Source organism: Hyla sarda, chromosome 4 (genome assembly GCF_029499605.1).
Source record: "Hyla sarda isolate aHylSar1 chromosome 4, aHylSar1.hap1, whole genome shotgun sequence".
NCBI classification, from domain to species: domain Eukaryota; kingdom Metazoa; phylum Chordata; class Amphibia; order Anura; family Hylidae; genus Hyla; species Hyla sarda.
Genome location: NC_079192.1, coordinates 160,720,376 through 160,742,938, shown reverse-complemented (window position 1 = coordinate 160,742,938; position 22,563 = coordinate 160,720,376). Strand labels below are relative to the sequence as shown.

General features: G+C 45.5%; 1 protein-coding gene across 1 annotated transcript in view; it reads right to left on the bottom strand.

Moving 5' to 3' along the window:
* The window catches only part of TRPM1 (transient receptor potential cation channel subfamily M member 1), a 339,306-nt gene that overhangs the window by 56,336 nt on the left and 260,407 nt on the right, over window positions 1–22,563 (bottom strand). Inside the window, exons 9-10 of the mRNA XM_056572537.1 lie at window positions 6,803–6,875; window positions 5,891–5,991 (exon numbers count right to left, since the gene is read on the bottom strand). Coding sequence (XP_056428512.1) covers window positions 5,891–5,991; window positions 6,803–6,875 — 174 coding nt within the window. The remainder of the gene's footprint in view (window positions 1–5,890; window positions 5,992–6,802; window positions 6,876–22,563) is intronic.

The window sequence follows — 22,563 nt, the reverse complement described above, 5'->3', positions numbered from 1 at the left end:
CAGGAGCAGTCAAGCGTCGATAATGCTGATCACAGGCGTGTTAATACACGCCAGTGATCAGCATAGGAGATCAGTGTGTGCAGTGTTATAGGTCCCTATGGGACCTATAACACTGCAAAAAAAAAGTAAAAAAAAAGTGTTAATAAAGGTCATTTAACCCCTTCCCTAATAAAAGTTTGAATCACCCCCCTTTTCCCATAAGAAAAATAAAACAGTGTAAAAAAAAATAAAAATAAACATATGTGGTATCGCCGCGTGCGTAAATGTCCGAACTATAAAAATATATCATTAATTAAGCCGTACGGTCAATGGCGTACGCGCAAAAAAATTCCAAAGTCCAAAAAAGCGTATTTTGGTAACTTTTTATAACATTAAAAAATGAATAAAAAGTGATCAAAAAGTCAGATCAAAACAAAAATCATACCAATAAAAACTTCAGATCACGGCGCAAAAAATGAGTCCTCATACCGCCCCGTACGTGGAAAAATTAAAAAGTTATAGGGGTCAGAAGATTACATTTTTAAACGTATAAATTTTCCTGCATGTAGTTATGATTTTTTCCAGAAGTGCGACAAAATCAAACCTATATAAGTAGGGTATCATTTTAACCGTATGGACCTACAGAATAATGATAAGGTGTAATTTTTACCGAAATATGCACTGCATAGAAACGGAAGCCCCCAAAAGTTACAAAAATTTTTTCGATTTTGTCGCACAATGATTTTTTTTTCCGTTTCGCCGTGCATTTTTGGGTAAAATGACTAATGTCACTGCAAAGTAGAATTGGCGACGCAAAAAATAAGCCATAATATGGATTTTTAGGTGGAAAATTGAAAGGGTTATGATTTTTTAAAGGTAAGGAGGAAAAAACGAAAGTGCAAAAACGGAAAAACCCTGAGTCCTTAAGGGGTTAAATGTATATACCGTATTTATCAGCGTATAACATGCACTGGCGTATAACACGCACCCCCATTTTAACAGGGAATTTTAAGTAAAAAAAAATAAAATGTAAAATAAATGAAATACATGACTAAATGCCACATCATCCCCCCAACTTCGTTTTCTTCTGAACCTCAGTTTGGTCCCGTCCCCTCCAGTGCCACATCATTCCTTCCCTTTTATCAGTCCCTGTGCCACATTTACCCCTCTCATTGTCACCCCCCATGTCTCATCATCCCCCCCATGTCTCATAATTTCCCCCTGTCATAGACCACCACTAGCCATACAGACATTAAGCATTTAGTGCCTCCCCATCATTCCCCCCTCATCATTCCCCCCAACCTGTCTCATCATGTCCCTCATCATTCCCCCTCATCATCCCCCCACCCTGTCTCATTATCCCCCCACCCTGTCTCATCATGTCCCCCATCATTCCCCCCTCATCATCCCCCCACCCTGTCTCATCATGTCCCCCATCATTCCCCCCTCATCATCCCCCCCACCCTGTCTCATCATGTCCCTCATCATTCCCCCTCATCATCCCCCCACCCTGTCTCATTATCCCCCCACCCTGTCTCATCATGTCCCTCATCATTCCCCCCTCATCATCCCCCCACCCTGCCTCATCATTTGCCCCTGTCTCATCCCCCCCATCATTCCCCCCCTCATCATTTCCCCATCATTCCACCCCCCCCTCATCATTTCCCCGTCTCATCATCCCCCCATCATGTTCCTTCTATGGCATCCAGTGGTCTTCAACCTGCGGACCTCCAGATGTTGCAAAACTACAACTCCCAGCATGCCCGGACAGCCAATTGCTGTCCGGACATGCTGGGAGTTGTAGTTTTGCAACATTTGGAGGTCCGCAGGTTAAAGACCACTCTTCCCCTTTCCTTACTTGTCTGCACTTCGGCTGTCTTGCGGGCTGCGGGGTCAGTGAAGCAGATGAGTTACGTCCTCTCCCGGCTTCTCTGTGCGGCATCAGGGATGTCACTTTTCGGCGGCGACTACAGGAAATGAAAAGTGACGTCAGTGATGCTGCACAGAGAAGCTGGCAGAGGATGTAACTCATCTGCTTCACTGACCCCGCAAGACCCTCCACCTGACCTGACCTGACCTGCCGAAGCGCAGCCAGGTAAGGAAAATAAACAAAACTATAAAAAGCAGGAAAAGGGGGAATGATGAGGGAGGGGGGAGGTTCTCCCGCACTATACACAGGTACTGGTGGATAGTGCGGGAGACGCTGATTAAAAGGTAGGGCAGATCCGGGCAAGGTAGGGCTCATTTTAATCAGCGTCTCCCGCACTATCCACCACACCAGTACCTGTGGATAGTGCAGGAGAAAAGAAGTGACAGAGCGGGGAGGAGACGCCGCTGGTCACTGATTTAAAGTGGCCGCGGCCATGCTGTTAATACTTAACAAGCAGATGCTGCTGCAGCCGCTTTAAATCAGTGACCAGAAGACTTATCGGCGTATAACACGCAGGCAGACTTTTTGCCTTAAATTTAAGTTTTAAAAGTGCGTGTTATACGCCGATAAATACGGTATGTAAGAAACACTTTAAAGTAGGTAAATTTCAATGACCAATAATACTGGTATACAAGGAGTAAATATATACCGCCACACAATAACTGAATAATACTGCCATACTTTACTGAATAAAACCACTATACACAGACCAGTATACTATAAAGAATCTGTATACAATATAAGTGATTACCGTATTTTTCGCCCTATAGGACGCACCGGCGTATAAGACGCACCCAATTTATAGGTGCAAAATCTAAAAAAATAAAGATTTTGAACCCAATAGTGGTCTTCAACCTGCGGACCTCCAGATTTTGCAACATCTGGAGGTCCGCAGATTGAAGACCACTGCATAGGAGGTAATACTCACGTGTCCCCGCCACTCCGGACCCGTCACCGCTGCCCTGGATGTCGCTCCATCGCTGTCGACGTGTACCCGTCGCTCCGGAACGTCTCTGCTGCCGGCCGGGTATCCTCGCTCTCCGTCGCCGCCATCACGTCGTTACGCACGCCGACGCACGTACGTGAGGACGTGATGACGAGGAAGGAGAGCGACGGCCATACAGGGGATCCCTGAACGGAGAAGACACCGAGGAGGCAGGTAAGGTCCCTCCCGGTGTCCTGTAAGCACTAACCCAGCTATTCAGTTGGGCTGTTTGGGACCGCCGCAGTGTAATCGCGGCGGTCCCGAACAGCCTGACTGAACAGCCGGGTTAGTGTCACTTTCCCTTCAGACGTGGCGGTCAGCTTTGATCGCCGCGTCTGAAGGGTTAATACAGGACATCACCGCGATCGGTGATGTCCTGTAGTAGCCGCGGGTCCCGGCCATTGATGGCCGCAGGGACCGCCGCGATAGGGGTGTATATTTTGGGGAAGAAAAAGTGCGTTTTATACGGCAAAAAATACGGTATATACAGGACCATATGGAGGTAGATATCAGCTATACACAGGATGTGTACACCATATAAGCGATTACTGTTACATTTTGGGACTCACAATTACGTCTTTTCTGATCAGCGGCGTCCTCTTTCTTTTTCTTCCCGGTCCTGATAAGACCGCCATGTGGATCTCTTAACATCTGCAGGAAAAACTTGTCAGACTCTGCAATTTTTAGTGCCCTCCCCTCCTATACACAATCTGCCCATCTATAGGCTCACAAACTGTAATAATGCCCTCCTTGGTGTCCTGCACAGTAAAAGGGCAGGTAGGTAGGTAGCCAGGTAACCCCCTCTTTCTCATAGGTATATGCAGAGTTACACCCCCCCTCTTTCCCATAGGTATATGCAGAGTTACACCCCCTCTCTTTCCCATAGGTATATGCAGAGCTATGCTACACCCCCCCTCTTTCCCATAGGTATATGCAGAGTTACACCCCCTCTCTTTCCTATAGGTATATGCAGAGCTACGCTACACCCCCCTCTTTCCCATATGTATATGCAGAGTTACACCCCCCTCTTTCCCATAGGTATATTCAGAGCTACACCCCCCCTCTTCCCCATAGGTGCATGAAGAGCTACACCCCCCCTTTCCCCATAGGTATATGCAGAGCTACACCCCCCCCTTCCCCATAGGTATATGCAGAGCTACACCCCCCCTCTTCCCCATAGGTATATACAGAGCTACACCCCCCTCTCCCTCCCTTTCCCATAGGTATATACAGAGCACCCCCCCCCCTCTCGCTCCCTTTCCTATAGGTATATACAGAGCACCCCCCTCTCCCTACTTTTCCCATAGGTATATGCAGAGCACCCCCCTCTCCCTCCCTTTCCCATAGGTATATACAGAGCACCCCTCACTCCCTCCCTTTCCCATAGGTATATACAGAGCACCCCTCACTCCCTCCCTTTCCCATAGGTATATACAGAGCACCCCCCCTCTCTCTCCCTTTCCCATAGGTATATAGAGAGCACCCCCTCTCCCTCCCTTTCCCATAGGTATATACAGAGCACCCCCCCTCTCCCTCCCTTTCCCATAGGTATATACAGAGCACCCCCCCTCTCCCTCCCTTTCCCATAGGTATATACAGAGCACCCCCCTCTCCCTCCCTTTCCCATAGGTATATAGAGAGCACCCCCTCTCCCTCCCTTTCCCATAGGTATATACAGAGCACCCCCCCTCTCCCTCCCTTTCCCATAGGTATATACAGAGCACCCCCCTCCCTCCCTTTCCCATAGGTATATACAGAGCACCCCCCCACTCCCTTCCCCATAGGTATATACAGAGCACTCCCCCCTCTCCCTCCCTTTCCCATAGGTATATACAGAGCACCCCCCCTCTTCCTCCCTTCCCCATAGGTATATACAGAGCACCCCCCTTCTCCCTCCCTTTCCCATAGGTATATACAGAGCCCCCCCCTTCCTCATAGGTATATACAGAGTACCCCCCCTTCCCCATAGGTATAGGCAAGGTTAATAAAATAAAAAAAGGATGCTCACCTGATATCCCACACAGCGATCTCCTCAGCTGCAGGGCCCGCGTCTTCTCTCCTCCACAGTACAGGCGCCGGATGAGTAATGTCACCGGCGCCTGTACTGCGTGCTGCGTGGGGGCGGAGGTCACGTCTCCTCTGTGTAGCTGCAGATGCGGCTCACACAGAGGGGATGCCTTCTCCTGTATGTGCGTGTATCGCGCATACAGGAAAATGTAGCGCTGTCTGCTGGGGATCTGGGACGAGTGTCCCAGATCCTCAGTAGTTGCAGCGGCGGGTCAGTCCGCCCCTGGCACCCCCCTTGAGAGTGGCACCCGGGGCAAGCCGCCCCCCCCCCCCGCCCTCCCCTTGGTATGCCACTGCATTATGGATCGCAGATCCAGTTAAGTGCGACCTCGCTGTAATCCGATTCACCCAAACTATAACCCTGTGTTTGGGGTTTAGTGGGGGTGAACTTAAAACTGATTTTTAGTCACAGAAATATCTGGTATGTGTGGATATGCCTTTAGGGTAGGGTCCCACGTGCTGTATTTTGCTGTGTATTTTTCTGCATATTTTCCTACCTATTGCAGTCAATGGGGGAGATTTATCAAAACCAGTGCAGAGGAAAAGTTGTCCAGTTGCTCATAGCAACCAATCAGATTGCTTCTTTAATTTAGCAGAGGTCTTGTTAAAAATGAAAGAAGCGATCTGATTGGTTGCTATGGGCAACTAGGCAACTTTTCCTCTGGACAGGTTTTGATAAATCTCCCCCAATGGGCCAGCTCAGCTGCAGAAAATATGCAGCAAAGTATGGCAAGTGTGATCTTACTCTAAGGGGAGGGTCACATGTAGTGTAAATACGGCTTATTTCACGCTACTGGAAATTTGTCAGGCAGCAGGAAATTATATTCTAAAATATATTGGACATGTGACCCTACTCTTATACTGTAAATTTCCCTATAAGACTAAAGCTTATTTCTACACTTTTTCCAGGCATATTAAGTATATCTTACCGGCCACTGGTGTCCGAATACAAAAATTTGGCTGCGTGCAATGTCAACCCGATTCCATGCTAATGCTAAACTGAGCTGATCAGGAGCTGAGGCATTTGTACCTGAAAAAAAGAAAACAGAAAACAAACTAGCTAGTTATTGTATATAGTGTTGCTCGCGAATATTCGCAATGCGAATTTTATTCGCAAATTCGCGAATATTCGCGAACATAGCACTATATATTCACAATTACTAACATTCATTTTTTTTTTTCACAGTACACATCACAGTGATCACCCCTGTCTGCTTACAGCTTGTGTGGTGTAAAGAAGGCTCTAATACTACTGTGTGAGACTGGCGTACGAATTTTCGCATATGCAAATTTTCACTTATGCCAATTTTCGCATATGCTAATTTTCACATATACGAATATGCGAATTTAGCGAATATATGACGAATATTCATCCATATATTCACGAAATATCGCGAATTCGAATATGGCCTATGCCGCTCAACACTAAAATTTGTATAACACAAATGGTGTAATACCATTACAATTACGTTCCAGTCAACAACTGGAGGGTACATAGGACTTATCTATGGTATGGAATATCCTTGCACCAAACAAACTTCCATCATAAGTAGAACCATAGACAGTAGCAGTGCCAAAAGAGTGATGGGTGACATAAAGGCAGATTTATAGCTTTATTCCCACCCACTGTTCTTAGCAACAATAAATTCATCCTACTGTTACCCAAGAATATCTGGAAACAACTTTGTTCCCTTCAACCACAAGGTAAGAGAATATGTCTATGTTTTTCCCAGTCTTGTCTATATAAAAACTATATATTTCTGAATGAGTAAAAAAGGCACAATAGTAAAGTAATTCATACTAGATGCATAAAATTGAAAACAAGGAAGTCTCTTACATACCTTTTAGAAGTGCTGTCAGGATAGCCATCTCAATATCTTGTTGGCCTTCTGATCCCATCCGGAAAACAGTAATCTGTTTATAGATGAGAAGACGTGTCCAGTAATGAATTCTACTGACAAATACAAACAGCACAAAATGCACAGTACACAAATCCATTCTGGGCTCCCCCGATTGTAAGAATGAAATGAATACTGACACAGCTAGGTGTTTGGGAGCGCTGCTGTGGAGGAAAAAACAGAAGGGGATGCAGTGCTACACCTAGACTCCTTCATTCTTACAATCGGTACCCCAGAGTATAGTCCCCTACTAATCCCGGTAATATGCCATCATTGTATGAGCTTGGAAAACAAAGCTTTTAGTCTAGAAAGCTTCTTCATTTTTTTTTTTATCAGAATAATAAATAAGGTCAGTGATTTTTTTCTTAATATGGTTTTGTTATTTATTAATAATTTTTTGCCTATGACATCACAAAGCAGAAAATCTGCCATTTTTCCACCCAGAGCTGTTGTAGAACATTTTAGTACACAGCAGCAGGGCCACCATCAGGGGGGTACAGCCAGTACTCCAGTAAGGGGCCCCCTGCTTCCCCCCCCCCTGCAGCAGCCTCAGTAAAGAATTAGGAGACCAGTCCATGCTCCCGGGGACAGACTGACGGTCGGGCACTCAGGCGCTGACCAAGCCTGAGAAGGGGCCCGCCACTGCCAGCATTATTTTATTTTATTTTTAAACATTGCTGGCCCTTTAAACACAGCTCAGGGGCTGCGGTCGCGCCGGGAAATATGCACATCGCTCTGATGTTTGATGAATAAAGCCATACACTTTTCCCACGTGAAACTGGAATGCTACTATTTTTCGCTACGTGGATATCTATCTATCTCATATCTATCTCATATCTATCTCGTATCTATCTATCTCATATCTATATATCTATCTCATATATATCTATCTCATATTGATATATCTATCTATCTCATATCTATCTATATCATATCTATCTATCTCATATCTATCTATCTCATATCTATATATATATATATCTATCTATCTCATATCTATCTATCTATCTATCTCATATCTATCTATCTCATATCTATCTATCTCATATTTATCTATCTGTGTATTATTATAATTTTTTTTGAGAAATGCAGCACACCAAACAAGTATATCCATGCAACAGTGATTTATTGCATAGTGTTTAGAAGAAATACTAGGGATAAATAGTATTTCTTCTATACACAATGGAATAAATCACCATTGCACGGATATACTGTACTTGTTTGGTGTGCAGCATTTATCCAAGAAATATTGCGCTGAATTGATTTGCCACAAACCTATACCTGCGTTTACCTGCTACTAATTGAATACTCTGGATGTGCTTCTTCTATCTTGGTTATCTATCTATCTATCTATCTATCTAGACAAAGAATAAGTCAGCCAGCACTTTAGTTGATACCAAACTATTATATGGACCTGGCCTACAGGTGCACGCTACTAGGCTAGATATACAGCAACAGAAGAATGCAGCAGCACACTGCCAGCACAAAGATATAGATGAAACATGAATATGCAGTTAAAACATGGAGAGCTATACAGCTGTGGTGTAATAAATGCAAATGTGAAACTATGAAATGTTTTAACTGCATATTCATGTTGCACCTATATCCTTGTGCTGGCAGTGTGCTGCTGCATTCTTCTATTGCTGTATATCTAGCCTAGTAGCGTGCACCTGTAGGCCAGGTCCATATAATAGTTTGGTATCAACTAAAGTGCTGGCTGACTTATTCTTTGTCTGTATTGCACATACGGGGGAGTGGCTGCCTCCATGTTGGCCTTGCACCCCACCCACCTCTATCAGGTGTGTATATAAGGTGTCTTGGATGTTCCAGACTCTGCCATGCTTACTGAACTGTTCACACAGAGGCATATTCACAGTGTAGGGTCCGTCCCAAGGAGGCCACCTTATCGCGGTGGGACGGTCCAAGCTATTTGACCGCCGGCGGAGACAAATTTGCGAGCTAAGTGCCTCACTATTTCATAGTTTCACATTTGCATTTATTACACCATAGCTGTATAGCTCTCCATGTTTTAACTGCATATTCATGTTGCACCTATATCTTTGTGCTGGCAGTGTGCTGCTGCATTCTTCTGTTGCTATCTATCTATCTATCTAGCAAAAGGAAAGATACAGGCAGCACTGGACAAAGAAACAGTTCAGGTTGGTGCTTGTTGCAGATGGACTTGGTCCCAAGAGTCCCAAATAAAGTAAATAGCAGAAAACAGTGGCACACAGGTAGCTTTGGTGAAAAACGTGTGGCTTCATTCACCAAACAATGGCGACGTTTCATCTGCCTCTCGCAGCCATTGTCGAGCAAGAAATGGTGGAAGTGCAAGGTATAAATAGTTTACAAAGTACACATGATCATAGAGTGACAATTATCAAATTACAGTAAAAATATAGTCATCGTGATTGAATAAGATTACATATGGAGGTCCAGGTATAAATACACACATGCCCATAAGAGACCGGTGCCATGCAAATGTAAAATATACGTGCAACACAATATTAAAACATGACTATACAGTAAATTACATTAAGTGCTCGTGCAGCTGTGAATAATAAGTTCAAAGTTCCTCCGCGTCACAGGAGGGGAGGTCGCGGCATGCGTCTCACCAGATTTCATCGCGTGGAACACTTCGCCAAGCACAGCGTCTGGAGCAGACATAGTTTCCGGTATACTCCGGAAGTGATGCAGTACGTTGGCATGACAACACACACAGCGTTTCCCTGCACTTGCCTAGGACTGCGGTGTCTGTCGGCGCCATCTTGAAAATTGGCAAAGCCGGCCTGTCAGGTCCCATACATTTTTTTTTTACTTTGTACCATCTGATGCTGGATGTCTCAGTGCACCTTGGGCAGTGGGGACACCCACCTTTATCGAGCACATAACACACCCTTGTGGTTGTTCTGGCATGGTGTTCCCCGCCCGTCTCCCCGGCTTTGCCAATTCTCAAGATGGCGCCGACAGACACCACAGTCCTAGGGCGCAAGCGCAGGGAAACGCTGTGTGTGTTGTCATGCCAACGTACTACATCACTTCTGGTGTATACCGGAAATTATGTCTGCTCCGGACGCTGTGCATGGCCAAGCATTCCATGGGATGAAATCTGGTGAGACGCATGCCGCGACCTCCCCTCCTGTGACGCGGAGCTACTTTGAACTTATTATACACAGCTGCACGAGCACTTAATGTAATTTACTGTATAGTCATGTTTTAATATTGTGTTGCACGTATATTTTACATTTGCATGGCGCCGGTCCCTTATGGGCATGTGTGTATACCTGGACCTCCATATGTATTCTTATTCTATCACGATGACTATATTTTTACTGTAATTTGATAATTGTCACTCTATGATCATGTGTACTTTGTAAACTATTTATGCCTTGCACTTCCACTATTTGTTGCTCGACAATGGCTGCGAGAGGCAGACGAAACGTCGCCATTGTTTGGTGAATAAAGCCACCCGTTTTTCACCAAAGCTACCTGTGTGCCACTGTTTTCTGCTATTTATCTATCTATCTATCTATCTATCTACCTACCTACCTATCTATCTATCTACATATCTATCTATCTCATATCTATCTATCTATCTATCTATCTCATATCTATTTATCTGTCTCATATCTATCTATCTATCTATCTATCTCATATCTATCTATCTATCTATCTATCTATCTATCTCATATCTATCCCATATCTATCTATCTCCTATCTATCTATCTATCTATCTATCTCATATCTATCACTCTCATATCTCTCTCATATCTATCTCATATCTATCTATCTATCTATCTCATATCTATCCCATATCTATCTATCGCCTATCTCTCTCTCTCATATCTATCTATCTATCTCATATCTATCCCATATCTATCTAACTCCTATCTATCTATCTATCTATCTATCTATCTATCTCATATCTCTCTCATATCTATCTCATATCTCTCTATCTATCTATCTATCTATCTCATATCTATCCCATATCTATCTATCTCTTATCGATCTATCTATCTCATATCTATCTATCTCCTATCTATCTATCTATCTCCTATCTATCTATCTATCTATCTCACATCTATCTATCTCTCTCATATCTATCTCATATCTATCTATCATCTATCTCATATCAAAATATCTTTCTCATATCTATCTATCTATCTCATATCTATATCTATCTCATATCTATCTATCTATCTCATATCTATCTATCTATCTCATATCTATCTATCTATCTATCTATCTATATATGTCATATCTATCTCCTATCTACCTATCTATCTCACATCTATCTATCTATCTATCTCATATCTATCTATCTATCTATCTATCTATCTATCTATGTCATATCTATCTATCTATCTATCTCATATCTACCTATCTATCTCATATCTATCTTTCTATCTATCTATGTATGTCATATCTATCTATCTATCTCATATCTACCTATCTATCTCATATCTATCTATATCATATCTATCTATCTCATATCTATCTATCTCTCTCATATCTATCTCATATATATCTATGTTATATCCAGGGGCAGACTGACAGGTCAGGCACCTGTGCACTGCCTGAGTGGGGCCCGCCACTGCAAACCTATTAGAAAATTGTGCCGGGATGGAAAGAGAACCTGCAGCCAGCCCCTAACTCCAAGTTTATCACGCTTTCTGCACTGCCCCAACTCATTTCAATGACAGGACGGGCTACGGGCCTTATAAACTCAGCACAGTGGCTGCCAGGTGTAGCCACTATCTACTGGGGCATTACCCACCTAGGGGAACAATCTACTTGAGGCACTATCTACTGGGGGCATTACTTACCTGGGACCACTACTTATGACCTACCTGGGGGCATTACCTACTGGGGGCACCGACTTGAACCTACCTACTTGGGCATTACCTACTACTTACCTACTGGGGGCATTAACTAATGCTTATCTACTTGGGGCATTACCTATCTGGGAGCATTTTGGGGGGGGAATTATTTGCTTTGTACATACTGGGGGCATTACCAACCTACTGGGGAATACTATCTTATAGGGGGATTCCTTACCTACTACTGGAAGAATTACCTAACAGAGGAGGAGAAATTGTCAACGTACCACAGCCCAATCCCCCTACTCTTTCCCCCACACACTTATCTACTCCCCCTATACTATGCAGGGCGCCAAGGGGGCAATATTTGGGGTATTTAGCATAGGAAACAGGTGGGGATTGTGCTAAATAAGTGTGGTGTATAATATGTTTGTTGTCTGGCAGTTTCTGAGAAGACTTTATGGCAGTCTGAGCAAGACAGAGAACAAAGAAGATGCTTCCTGTGAGTCACTTCATGTAACTGCACTGTAATCACTTATACCCTCTACAGCGCCTGTGTAGAGTTGGTGGGGGAGATTTATCAAAACCAGTCAAGAGGAAAAGTTGCTGAGTAGCCCATAGCAACCAATCAGATCTCTTCTTTTATTTTTCACAGGCCTTTTAAGAAGCAATCTGATTGGTTATTATGGGCAACTCAGCAACTTTTCCTCTAGACAGGTTTTGATAAATCTTCCCCGGGGTCACCACTATATGGCATTTGTATGGGGGATCTTGTTCTGTGTTCAGGGGTTTTTATACAGTCACTATGTGGTGATAATGGTAGAGGTCATGGTGTGGCGATATTATTCTCCCTTGTATACTGATATTATTGATAATATTGGTCAGTATACAGGATTTGGTCAGTAACAGTTTCTCATTGAACTAAAAAGGGTCTTGTTTTTCTTGTCCTGTGTTTTAAAATATTTTTTTCATAGACGATGGGTAAGATAGCGGATGGGCTCTGTGAGCATATTTGGGAGTGAGCCACGGGATTGTGTGTGTGTGTGTGTGGGGGGGGGGGGGGGGGGCAGCCTTGAGCTGTGTAAGGGGCCCCAAAATATCTACTGGCAGCCCTGCACAGCAGACTATTGCTCTGCAGTGAGTGAAACTGCAGCACCTGCTGTATTCATTCCCAATCTGTTCATCTGCCTGTGGCATGTCTCAGCACATGGCAGCATGCAAGGAGATGAAATAGGCACTAAGGCTGGTCACAGGTAATGACATAATTTAGGAGGCAGTGCTTCAGATTAGAAACAAGATCCAGCCAAGCCTCCTGAGACAGCAGAGAATGATGCATTATCCTAAGAGAACAGGAAGAGTCGAGGACATTAAAAATGAAAAAAAAAAAGTTCTCGTGAAGGTGATACCTTCTTAAAAGATATAATTTTTCTATTTTTATTTCTTCATTTTGAATCCTCGTAAAGGTCTTTATTCATGATGTCATTTAGGTAAACAGCTGCTCAAATTATCCCTGACTTTTTTCTACATCAGATGAGCACATCAATATGGGTTCTACCGATTAACTCAGTTCGTTGTGGCATATTGCAAGAGGTACCATCCCTCTTTTCATCTTTTACCTTTACCTTTACTGCTTGGCTATTCTTTAGCTGTGGAAAGACAAGCAATATTCTGGAAGGCACTATTATTATGGGACGGTATTGGTTATGGGTCAGTCTGCTCTGTTTGCACTGTTTGTTTGGAGCACTCTGTTAGCATTGTTTATTTCCGACACTCTTATGGTATAAGGCTGGACTGTGACATGGGGTAACAAATAATCATGAAATCATGGATTCAGGGCACCTATTAAGGAAAAAGGTCCAAAGGTCATTCAGTCGTTAAATCATGTTTTTATGTTAAAGGAGTACTGCAGTCTTAGACCCCTATCCACAGGATATGACACGCCCCCTCCATACAACTCTATGGGAGAGGCAGAGATGCAGCATTCGTATCCCATAGAGATACCTGGAGGGGTGTGTCCTGCACTGGAGAGCCGCAGCAGAGCCAGAGCCCCATACAGGAGATCGCAGGGGGTCCCAGCGTTTGAACGCCCCACGGTCAGACACTTATCCCCTGTCCTGAGGATAAGGTATAAGTGTCTATGGCAGCCGCTCTCCTTTAAAGATATATTTTTTTTAAATGTGTTAATGAAAATGAACATTTTCTACCAAAATGATTATTTGTTGGGTGAAATTTAGCACTAAACAATCATTTTAATTGGTCAATAGCAGACTAGTTTCTTCTGAAAAGAAATTGTCTGTATTTGAAATTTTCTGAAGATCTATGGTTCAGGAAAACTTTTTTTTATCTACAAATGATTTTTTTTGAAGATTCCTATAAACATTGTTTGTCTTGACCTGAGGTCATTGATAATGTATGATGTGTCTAAACAACTAGAATTAGACAATCATTTGTGAATAGAACAGAAATAGGTAGCCAGTGGTACGATGAAAAATTCTGTTTATTCAGATCCCATAAAACCGCATGCAAGCGGGACTCAGCCAGGTAACAAACAACCAATGATTAGCGTGGACGCGTTTTGGGTATGCACCCTTTGTCTCAGCACATTGTAAAATCACTACAAAAACAGGTTATATACGGGCATCTACCCGAGGAAGGGAGGAGCCTGGATCAAGTCCATAATAATTAACCCACTCGGTTACCTCGACAGATTAACCCTGACAAACAATTAAAGGTAAAACCTGTAAGTAGTAATAAGATATTGTTGCACATAAAATTCCACACAAAATGCAATTATGGAACAATGTAAATCCTATATTCATGAAAATAACAAAAACATAAGACAAAAAAAAATAAAGAAAAAACTAAACATAGAAAAACCGCAAGGAAAAACCGCGCAATATAGATAATGCCCTAAAAAATGGAATCAATTAGAAATGGAGAATCAAATCATTTCTAAGATTCAGGCCTGTTACGCCGAGCGCTCCGGGTCCCCGCTCCTCCCCGGAGCGCTCGCTTCACTCTCGCTACCGCAGCGCTCCGGGCAGCTCCACTGACCCGGTGCGCTGCGATACCGTCTACAGCCGGGATGCGATTCGCGATGCGGGTGGCGCCCGCTCGCGATGCGCGTCCCGGCTCCCGTACCTGACTCGCTCTCCGTCTGTCCTGTCCCGGCGCGCGCGGCCCCGCTCCCTAGGGCGCGCGCGCGCCGGGTCTCTGCGATTTAAAGGGCCACTGCGCCGCTGATTGGCGCAGTGGTTCCAATTAGTGTGTTCACCTGTGCACTCCCTATTTATACCTCACTTCCCCTTCACTCCCTCGCCGGATCTTGTTGCCATTGTGCCAGTGAAAGCGTTTCCTTGTGTGTTCCTAGCCTGTGTTCCAGACCTCCTGCCGTTGCCCCTGACTACGATCCTTGCTGCCTGCCCCGACCTTCTGCTACGTCCGACCTTGCTTCTGTCTACTCCCTTGTACCGCGCCTATCTTCAGCAGCCAGAGAGGTTGAGCCGTTGCTAGTGGATACGACCTGGTCACTACCGCCGCAGCAAGACCATCCCGCTTTGCGGCGGGCTCTGGTGAAAACCAGTAGTGACTTAGAACCGGTCCACTAGCACGGTCCACGCCAATCCCTCTCTGGCACAGAGGATCCACCTCCTGCCAGCCGGCATCGTGACAGTAGATCCGGCCATGGATCCCGCTGAAGTTCCTCTGCCAGTTGTCGCCGACCTCACCACGGTGGTCGCCCAGCAGTCACAACAGATAGCGCAACAAGGCCACCAGCTGTCTCAACTGACCGTGATGCTACAGCAGCTACTACCACAGCTTCAGCAATCATCTCCTCCGCCAGCTCCTGCACCTCCTCCGCAGCGAGTGGCCGCTTCAGGCCTACGACTATCCTTGCCGGATAAATTTGATGGGGACTCTAAATTTTGCCGTGGCTTCCTTTCTCAATGTTCCCTGCACTTGGAGATGATGTCGGACCAGTTTCCCACTGAAAGGTCTAAGGTGGCTTTCGTAGTCAGCCTTCTGTCTGGAAAAGCTCTGTCATGGGCTACACCGCTCTGGGACCGCAATGACCCCGTCACTGCCTCTGTACACTCCTTCTTCTCGGAAATTCGAAGTGTCTTTGAGGAACCTGCCCGAGCCTCTTCTGCTGAGACTGCCCTGTTGAACCTGGTCCAGGGTAATTCTTCCGTTGGCGAGTACGCCGTACAATTCCGTACTCTTGCTTCAGAACTATCCTGGAATAATGAGGCCCTCTGCGCGACCTTTAAAAAAGGCCTATCCAGCAACATTAAAGATGTTCTGGCCGCACGAGAAATCCCTGCTAACCTACATGAACTCATTCATCTAGCCACTCGCATTGACATGCGTTTTTCCGAAAGGCGTCAGGAGCTCCGCCAGGATATGGACTTTGTTCGCACAAGGCGTTTTTTCTCCCCGGCTCCTCTCTCCTCTGGTCCCCTGCAATCCGTTCCTGTGCCTCCCGCCGTGGAGGCTATGCAGGTTGACCGGTCTCGCCTGACACCTCAAGAGAGGACACGACGCCGCATGGAGAATCTCTGCCTGTACTGTGCCGGTACCGAACACTTCCTGAAGGATTGTCCTATCCGTCCTCCCCGCCTGGAAAGACGTACGCTGACCCCGCACAAAGGTGAGACAGCCCTTGGTGTCAACTCTGCTTCTCCACGTCTTACTGTGCCTGTGCGGGTATCCGCCTCTACCTTCTCCTTCTCTACTATGGCCTTCTTGGATTCCGGATCTGCAGGAAATTTTATTTTGGCCTCTCTCACCAACAGGTTCAACATCCCGCTGACCAGTCTCGCCAGACCTCTCTACATCAATTGTGTTAACAATGAAAGATTGGACTGTACCATACGTTTCCGCACGGAGCCCCTCCTAATGTGCATCGGATCTCACCATGAAAAAATTGAGTTTTTGGTCCTCCCCAATTGCACTTCCGAAATTCTCCTTGGACTACCCTGGCTTCAACACCACTCCCCTACCCTGGATTGGTCCACTGGGGAGATCAAGAGTTGGGGCCCCTCTTGTTCCAAGGACTGTCTTAAACCGGTTCCCAGTACTCCCTGCCGTGACCCTGTGGTGCCTCCTGTAACCGGTCTCCCTAAGGCCTATATGGACTTTGCGGATGTTTTTTGCAAAAAACAAGCTGAGACTTTACCTCCTCACAGGCCTTATGACTGTCCCATTGACCTCCTCCCGGGTACTACTCCACCCCGGGGCAGAATTTATCCTCTCTCTGTCCCAGAGACTCTTGCTATGTCTGAGTATATCCAGGAAAATTTAAAGAAGGGCTTTATCCGCAAATCTTCCTCTCCTGCCGGAGCCGGATTTTTCTTTGTGTCCAAAAAAGATGGCTCTCTACGTCCTTGCATTGACTACCGCGGTCTTAATAAAATCACTGTAAAAAACCGCTACCCCCTACCTCTCATCTCTGAACTCTTTGATCGCCTCCAAGGTGCCCACATCTTTACCAAACTGGACTTAAGAGGTGCCTATAATCTCATTCGCATCAGAGAGGGGGATGAATGGAAAACGGCATTTAACACCAGAGATGGACACTTTGAGTATCTGGTCATGCCCTTTGGCCTGTGCAACGCCCCTGCCGTCTTCCAAGACTTTGTTAATGAAATCTTTCGTGATCTCTTATATTCCTGTGTTGTTGTATATCTGGACGATATCCTGATTTTTTCTGCCAACCTAGAAGAACACCGCCAGCATGTCCGCATGGTTCTTCAGAGACTTGGTGACAATCAACTGTATGCCAAAATGGAGAAATGTCTGTTTGAATGTCAATCTCTTCCTTTCCTAGGATACTTGGTCTCTGGCCAGGGACTACAAATGGATCCAGACAAACTCTCTGCCGTCTTAGATTGGCCACGCCCCTCCAGACTTCGTGCTATCCAACGTTTTTTGGGGTTCGCCAATTATTACAGACAATTCATTCCACATTTTTCCACCATTGTGGCTCCTATCGTGGCTTTAACCAAAAAGAATGCCAATCCTAAGTCATGGCCTCCTCAAGCGGAAGACGCCTTTAAACAGCTCAAGTCTGCCTTTTCTTCGGCTCCCGTGCTCTCCAGACCTGACCCATCTAAACCCTTCCTATTGGAGGTTGATGCCTCCTCTGTAGGAGCTGGAGCGGTCCTTCTACAGAAAAATTCTTCCGGGCATGCTGTTACTTGTGTTTTTTTTTCTAGGACCTTCTCTCCAGCTGAGAGGAACTACTCCATCGGGGACCGAGAGCTTCTAGCCATTAAATTAGCACTTGAGGAATGGAGGCATCTGTTGGAGGGATCAAGATTTCCAGTTATTATTTACACCGATCACAAGAACCTCTCCTATCTCCAGTCTGCCCAACGGCTGAATCCTCGCCAGGCCAGGTGGTCTCTGTTCTTTGCCCGATTTAATTTTGAAATTCACTTTCGGCCTGCCGATAAGAACATTAGGGCCGATGCTCTCTCTCGTTCCTCGGATGCCTCGGAAGTAGAGCTCTCTCCGCAACACATCATCCCCCCTGACTGCCTGATCTCCACTTCTCCAGCCTCCATCAGGCAAACTCCTCCAGGGAAGACCTTCGTTTCTCCACGCCAACGCCTCGGAATCCTCAAATGGGGTCACTCCTCCCATCTCGCAGGTCATGCGGGTATCAAGAAATCCGTGCAACTCATCTCTCGTTTCTATTGGTGGCCGACTCTGGAGACGGATGTTGTGGATTTTGTACGAGCCTGCACTGTTTGTGCCCGGGATAAGACTCCTCGCCAGAAGCCCGCTGGTCTTCTTCATCCTCTGCCTGTCCCCGAACAGCCTTGGTCTCTGATTGGTATGGACTTTATTACGGACTTACCCCCATCCCGTGGCAACACTGTTGTTTGGGTGGTCGTTGATCGATTCTCCAAGATGGCACATTTCATCCCTCTTCCTGGTCTTCCTTCAGCGCCTCAGTTGGCAAAACAATTTTTTGTACACATTTTTCGTCTTCACGGGTTGCCCACGCAGATCGTCTCGGATAGAGGCGTCCAGTTCGTGTCAAAATTCTGGAGGGCTCTCTGTAAACAACTCAAGATTAAATTAAACTTTTCCTCTGCATATCATCCTCAATCCAATGGGCAAGTAGAAAGAATTAACCAGGTCCTGGGTGATTATTTACGCCATTTTGTTTCCTCCCGCCAGGATGACTGGGCAGATCTTCTACCATGGGCCGAATTTTCGTATAACTTCAGAATCTCTGAATCCTCCTCCAAATCCCCATTTTTTGTGGTGTACGGCCGTCACCCTCTTCCCCCCCTCCCTACTCCCTTGCCCTCTGGTTTGCCCGCTGTGGATGAAATATCTCGTGATCTTTCCACCATATGGAAAGAGACCCAAAATTCTCTTTTACAGGCCTCATCACGCATGAAGAAGTTTGCTGATAGAAAAAGAAGAGCTCCCCCCATTTTTTCTCCTGGAGACAAGGTATGGCTCTCAGCTAAATATGTCCGCTTCCGTGTCCCTAGCTACAAATTGGGACCACGCTATCTTGGTCCTTTCAAAATCTTGTGCCAGATTAATCCTGTCTCTTACAAACTTCTTCTTCCTCCTTCTCTTCGAATTCCTAATGCCTTTCACGTTTCTCTTCTTAAACCACTTATCATCAACCGTTTCTCTCCTAAGTTTGTTTCTCCCACTCCTGTTTCCGGCTCCTCGGACATCTTCTCCGTTAAAGAAATACTGGCCTCCAAGAAGGTCAGAGGGAAAACCTTTTTCCTGGTCGATTGGGAGGGTTGTGGTCCTGAAGAGAGATCCTGGGAACCTGAGGACAATATCCTAGACAAAAGTCTGCTCCTCAGGTTCTCAGGCTCTAAGAAGAGGGGGAGACCCAAGGGGGGGGGGGTACTGTTACGCCGAGCGCTCCGGGTCCCCGCTCCTCCCCGGAGCGCTCGCTTCACTCTCGCTACCGCAGCGCTCCGGGCAGCTCCACTGACCTGGTGCGCTGCGATACCGTCTCCAGCCGGGATGCGATTCGCGATGCGGGTGGCGCCCGCTCGCGATGCGCGTCCCGGCTCCCGTACCTGACTCGCTCTCCGTCTGTCCTGTCCCGGCGCGCGCGGCCCCGCTCCCTAGGGCGCGCGCGCGCCGGGTCTCTGCGATTTAAAGGGCCACTGCGCCGCTGATTGGCGCAGTGGTTCCAATTAGTGTGTTCACCTGTGCACTCCCTATTTATACCTCACTTCCCCTTCACTCCCTCGCCGGATCTTGTTGCCATTGTGCCAGTGAAAGCGTTTCCTTGTGTGTTCCTAGCCTGTGTTCCAGACCTCCTGCCGTTGCCCCTGACTACGATCCTTGCTGCCTGCCCCGACCTTCTGCTACGTCCGACCTTGCTTCTGTCTACTCCCTTGTACCGCGCCTATCTTCAGCAGCCAGAGAGGTTGAGCCGTTGCTAGTGGATACGACCTGGTCACTACCGCCGCAGCAAGACCATCCCGCTTTGCGGCGGGCTCTGGTGAAAACCAGTAGTGACTTAGAACCGGTCCACTAGCACGGTCCACGCCAATCCCTCTCTGGCACAGAGGATCCACCTCCTGCCAGCCGGCATCGTGACAAGGCCACTAGGATGAGTGGTCTGGAGATTATGTATCCAAAAGGCCTCTCTGTTTCGTAGGGTTCTAACCCGATCTCCTCCTCTCAAATGTTTGCGAACACATTCGATGCCACAGAAAATTATGTCAGAGACATCGCCACCGTGGACGTCCCGAAAATGTCTAGAGACCGTGGAGGCGTTCACATGGTGCAGATTGACTGCAGCTCGAATGTGCTCCTGTATACGTTTTTTTTTAAAGCGTTTTGTACTGCCTACATAATTTAATTTGCATTTCATACAGGATATAACATAAACTGTAAACGTAGTCTGGCAGTTAATAAACGAGCGTATAGGAAAACATTGATTAGTATTATAAGCAACAACCTCCTTAGTTACTTGTGCATGTTTGCAAACCACGCAGCGAGAGAGGCCACACTTATAAAATCCTTTAACCTGAAGCCAGGTGGGGCTAGTCTCGCCGGTGGTAGAAAACATACTAGGTGACAATATGTTGCCAAGGGTGGGAGCGCGTCTAGAGGAAAACCTACAACCTCTGCGTATGAACTTGGCCAGAATTGGATCCTGCGATAAAACTGGTAGATACTTCTTTACAATTTTAGTTACCTCATGATACTCTGTACTAAAAGTAGTAACAAAAGTAACAATATCATTATCAGGACACTTCGTTCCTATATTTCTGTTACCACTTTTAGATTTAGATGAGATCAATAACTCCTTCCTATCCTTGTCACAAATGTTATTTAAAGCTCTGTGTATTAGTCTTGGGGGATAACCCCTGTTAGTCAAACATTCTTTCACCACAGCAGATTCATTATTGAACAATTTTTGAGAGGAACAATTACGCTTAGCACGGGTAATTTCACCCACAGTCCTTTGTGACAAGGATAGGAAGGAGTTATTGATCTCATCTAAATCTAAAAGTGGTAACAGAAATATAGGAACTAAGTTTCCTGATAATGATATTGTTACTTTTGTTACTACTTTTAGTACAGAGTATCATGAGGTAACTAAAATTGTAAAGAAGTATCTACCAGTTTTATCGCAGGATCCAATTCTGGCCAAGTTCATACGCAGAGGTTGTAGGTTTTCCTCTAGACGCGCTCCCACCCTTGGCAACATATTGTCACCTAGTATGTTTTCTACCACCGGCGAGACTAGCCCCACCTGGCTTCAGGTTAAAGGATTTTATAAGTGTGGCCTCTCTCGCTGCGTGGTTTGCAAACATGCACAAGTAACTAAGGAGGTTGTTGCTTATAATACTAATCAATGTTTTCCTATATGCTCGTTTATTAACTGCCAGACTACGTTTACAGTTTATGTTATATCCTGTATGAAATGCAAATTAAATTATGTAGGCAGTACAAAACGCTTTTTAAAAAAACGTATACAGGAGCACATTCGAGCTGCAGTCAATCCGCACCATGTGAACGCCTCCACGGTCTCTAGACATTTTCGGGACGTCCACGGTGGCGATGTCTCTGACATGATTTTCTGTGGCATCGAATGTGTTCGCAAACATTTGAGAGGAGGAGATCGGGTTAGAACCCTACGAAACAGAGAGGCCTTTTGGATACATAATCTCCAGACCACTCATCCTAGTGGCCTGAATCTTAGAAATGATTTGATTCTCCATTACTAATTGATTCCATTTTTTAGGGCATTATCTATATTGTGCGGTTTTTCCTTGCGGTTTTTCTATGTTTAGTTTTTTCTTTATTTTTTTTGTCTTATGTTTTTGTTATTTTCATGAATATAGGATTTACATTGTTCCATAATTGCATTTTGTGTGGAATTTTATGTGCAACAATGTCTTATTACTACTTACAGGTTTTACCTTTAAGTGTTTGTCAGGGTTAATCTGTCGAGGTAACCGAGTGGGTTAATTATTATGGACTTGATCCAGACTCCTCCCTTCCTCGGATAGATGCCCGTATATAACCTGTTTTTGTAGTGATTTTACAATGTGCTGAGACAAAGGGTGCATACCCGAAATGCGTCCACGCTGATCATTGGTTGTTTGTTACCTGGCTGAGTCCCGCTTGCATGCGGTTTTATGGGATCTGAATAAACAGAATTTTTCATCGTACCACTGGCTATCTATTTCTGTTCTATTGCCTATGTTGGAGTCTTCAGCCGTGTTGGGTGTCCTGAGAGCTCACTATACCTACCAATCATTTGTGAATGTAGCCTAACAGGTGTGAATAGTGAAAAGATCTTACTTTTGTGATTATTGTATGCAATCTAAGCTGGCCACTATTACTGTTTTTGTAGTCCTCTCACAAACT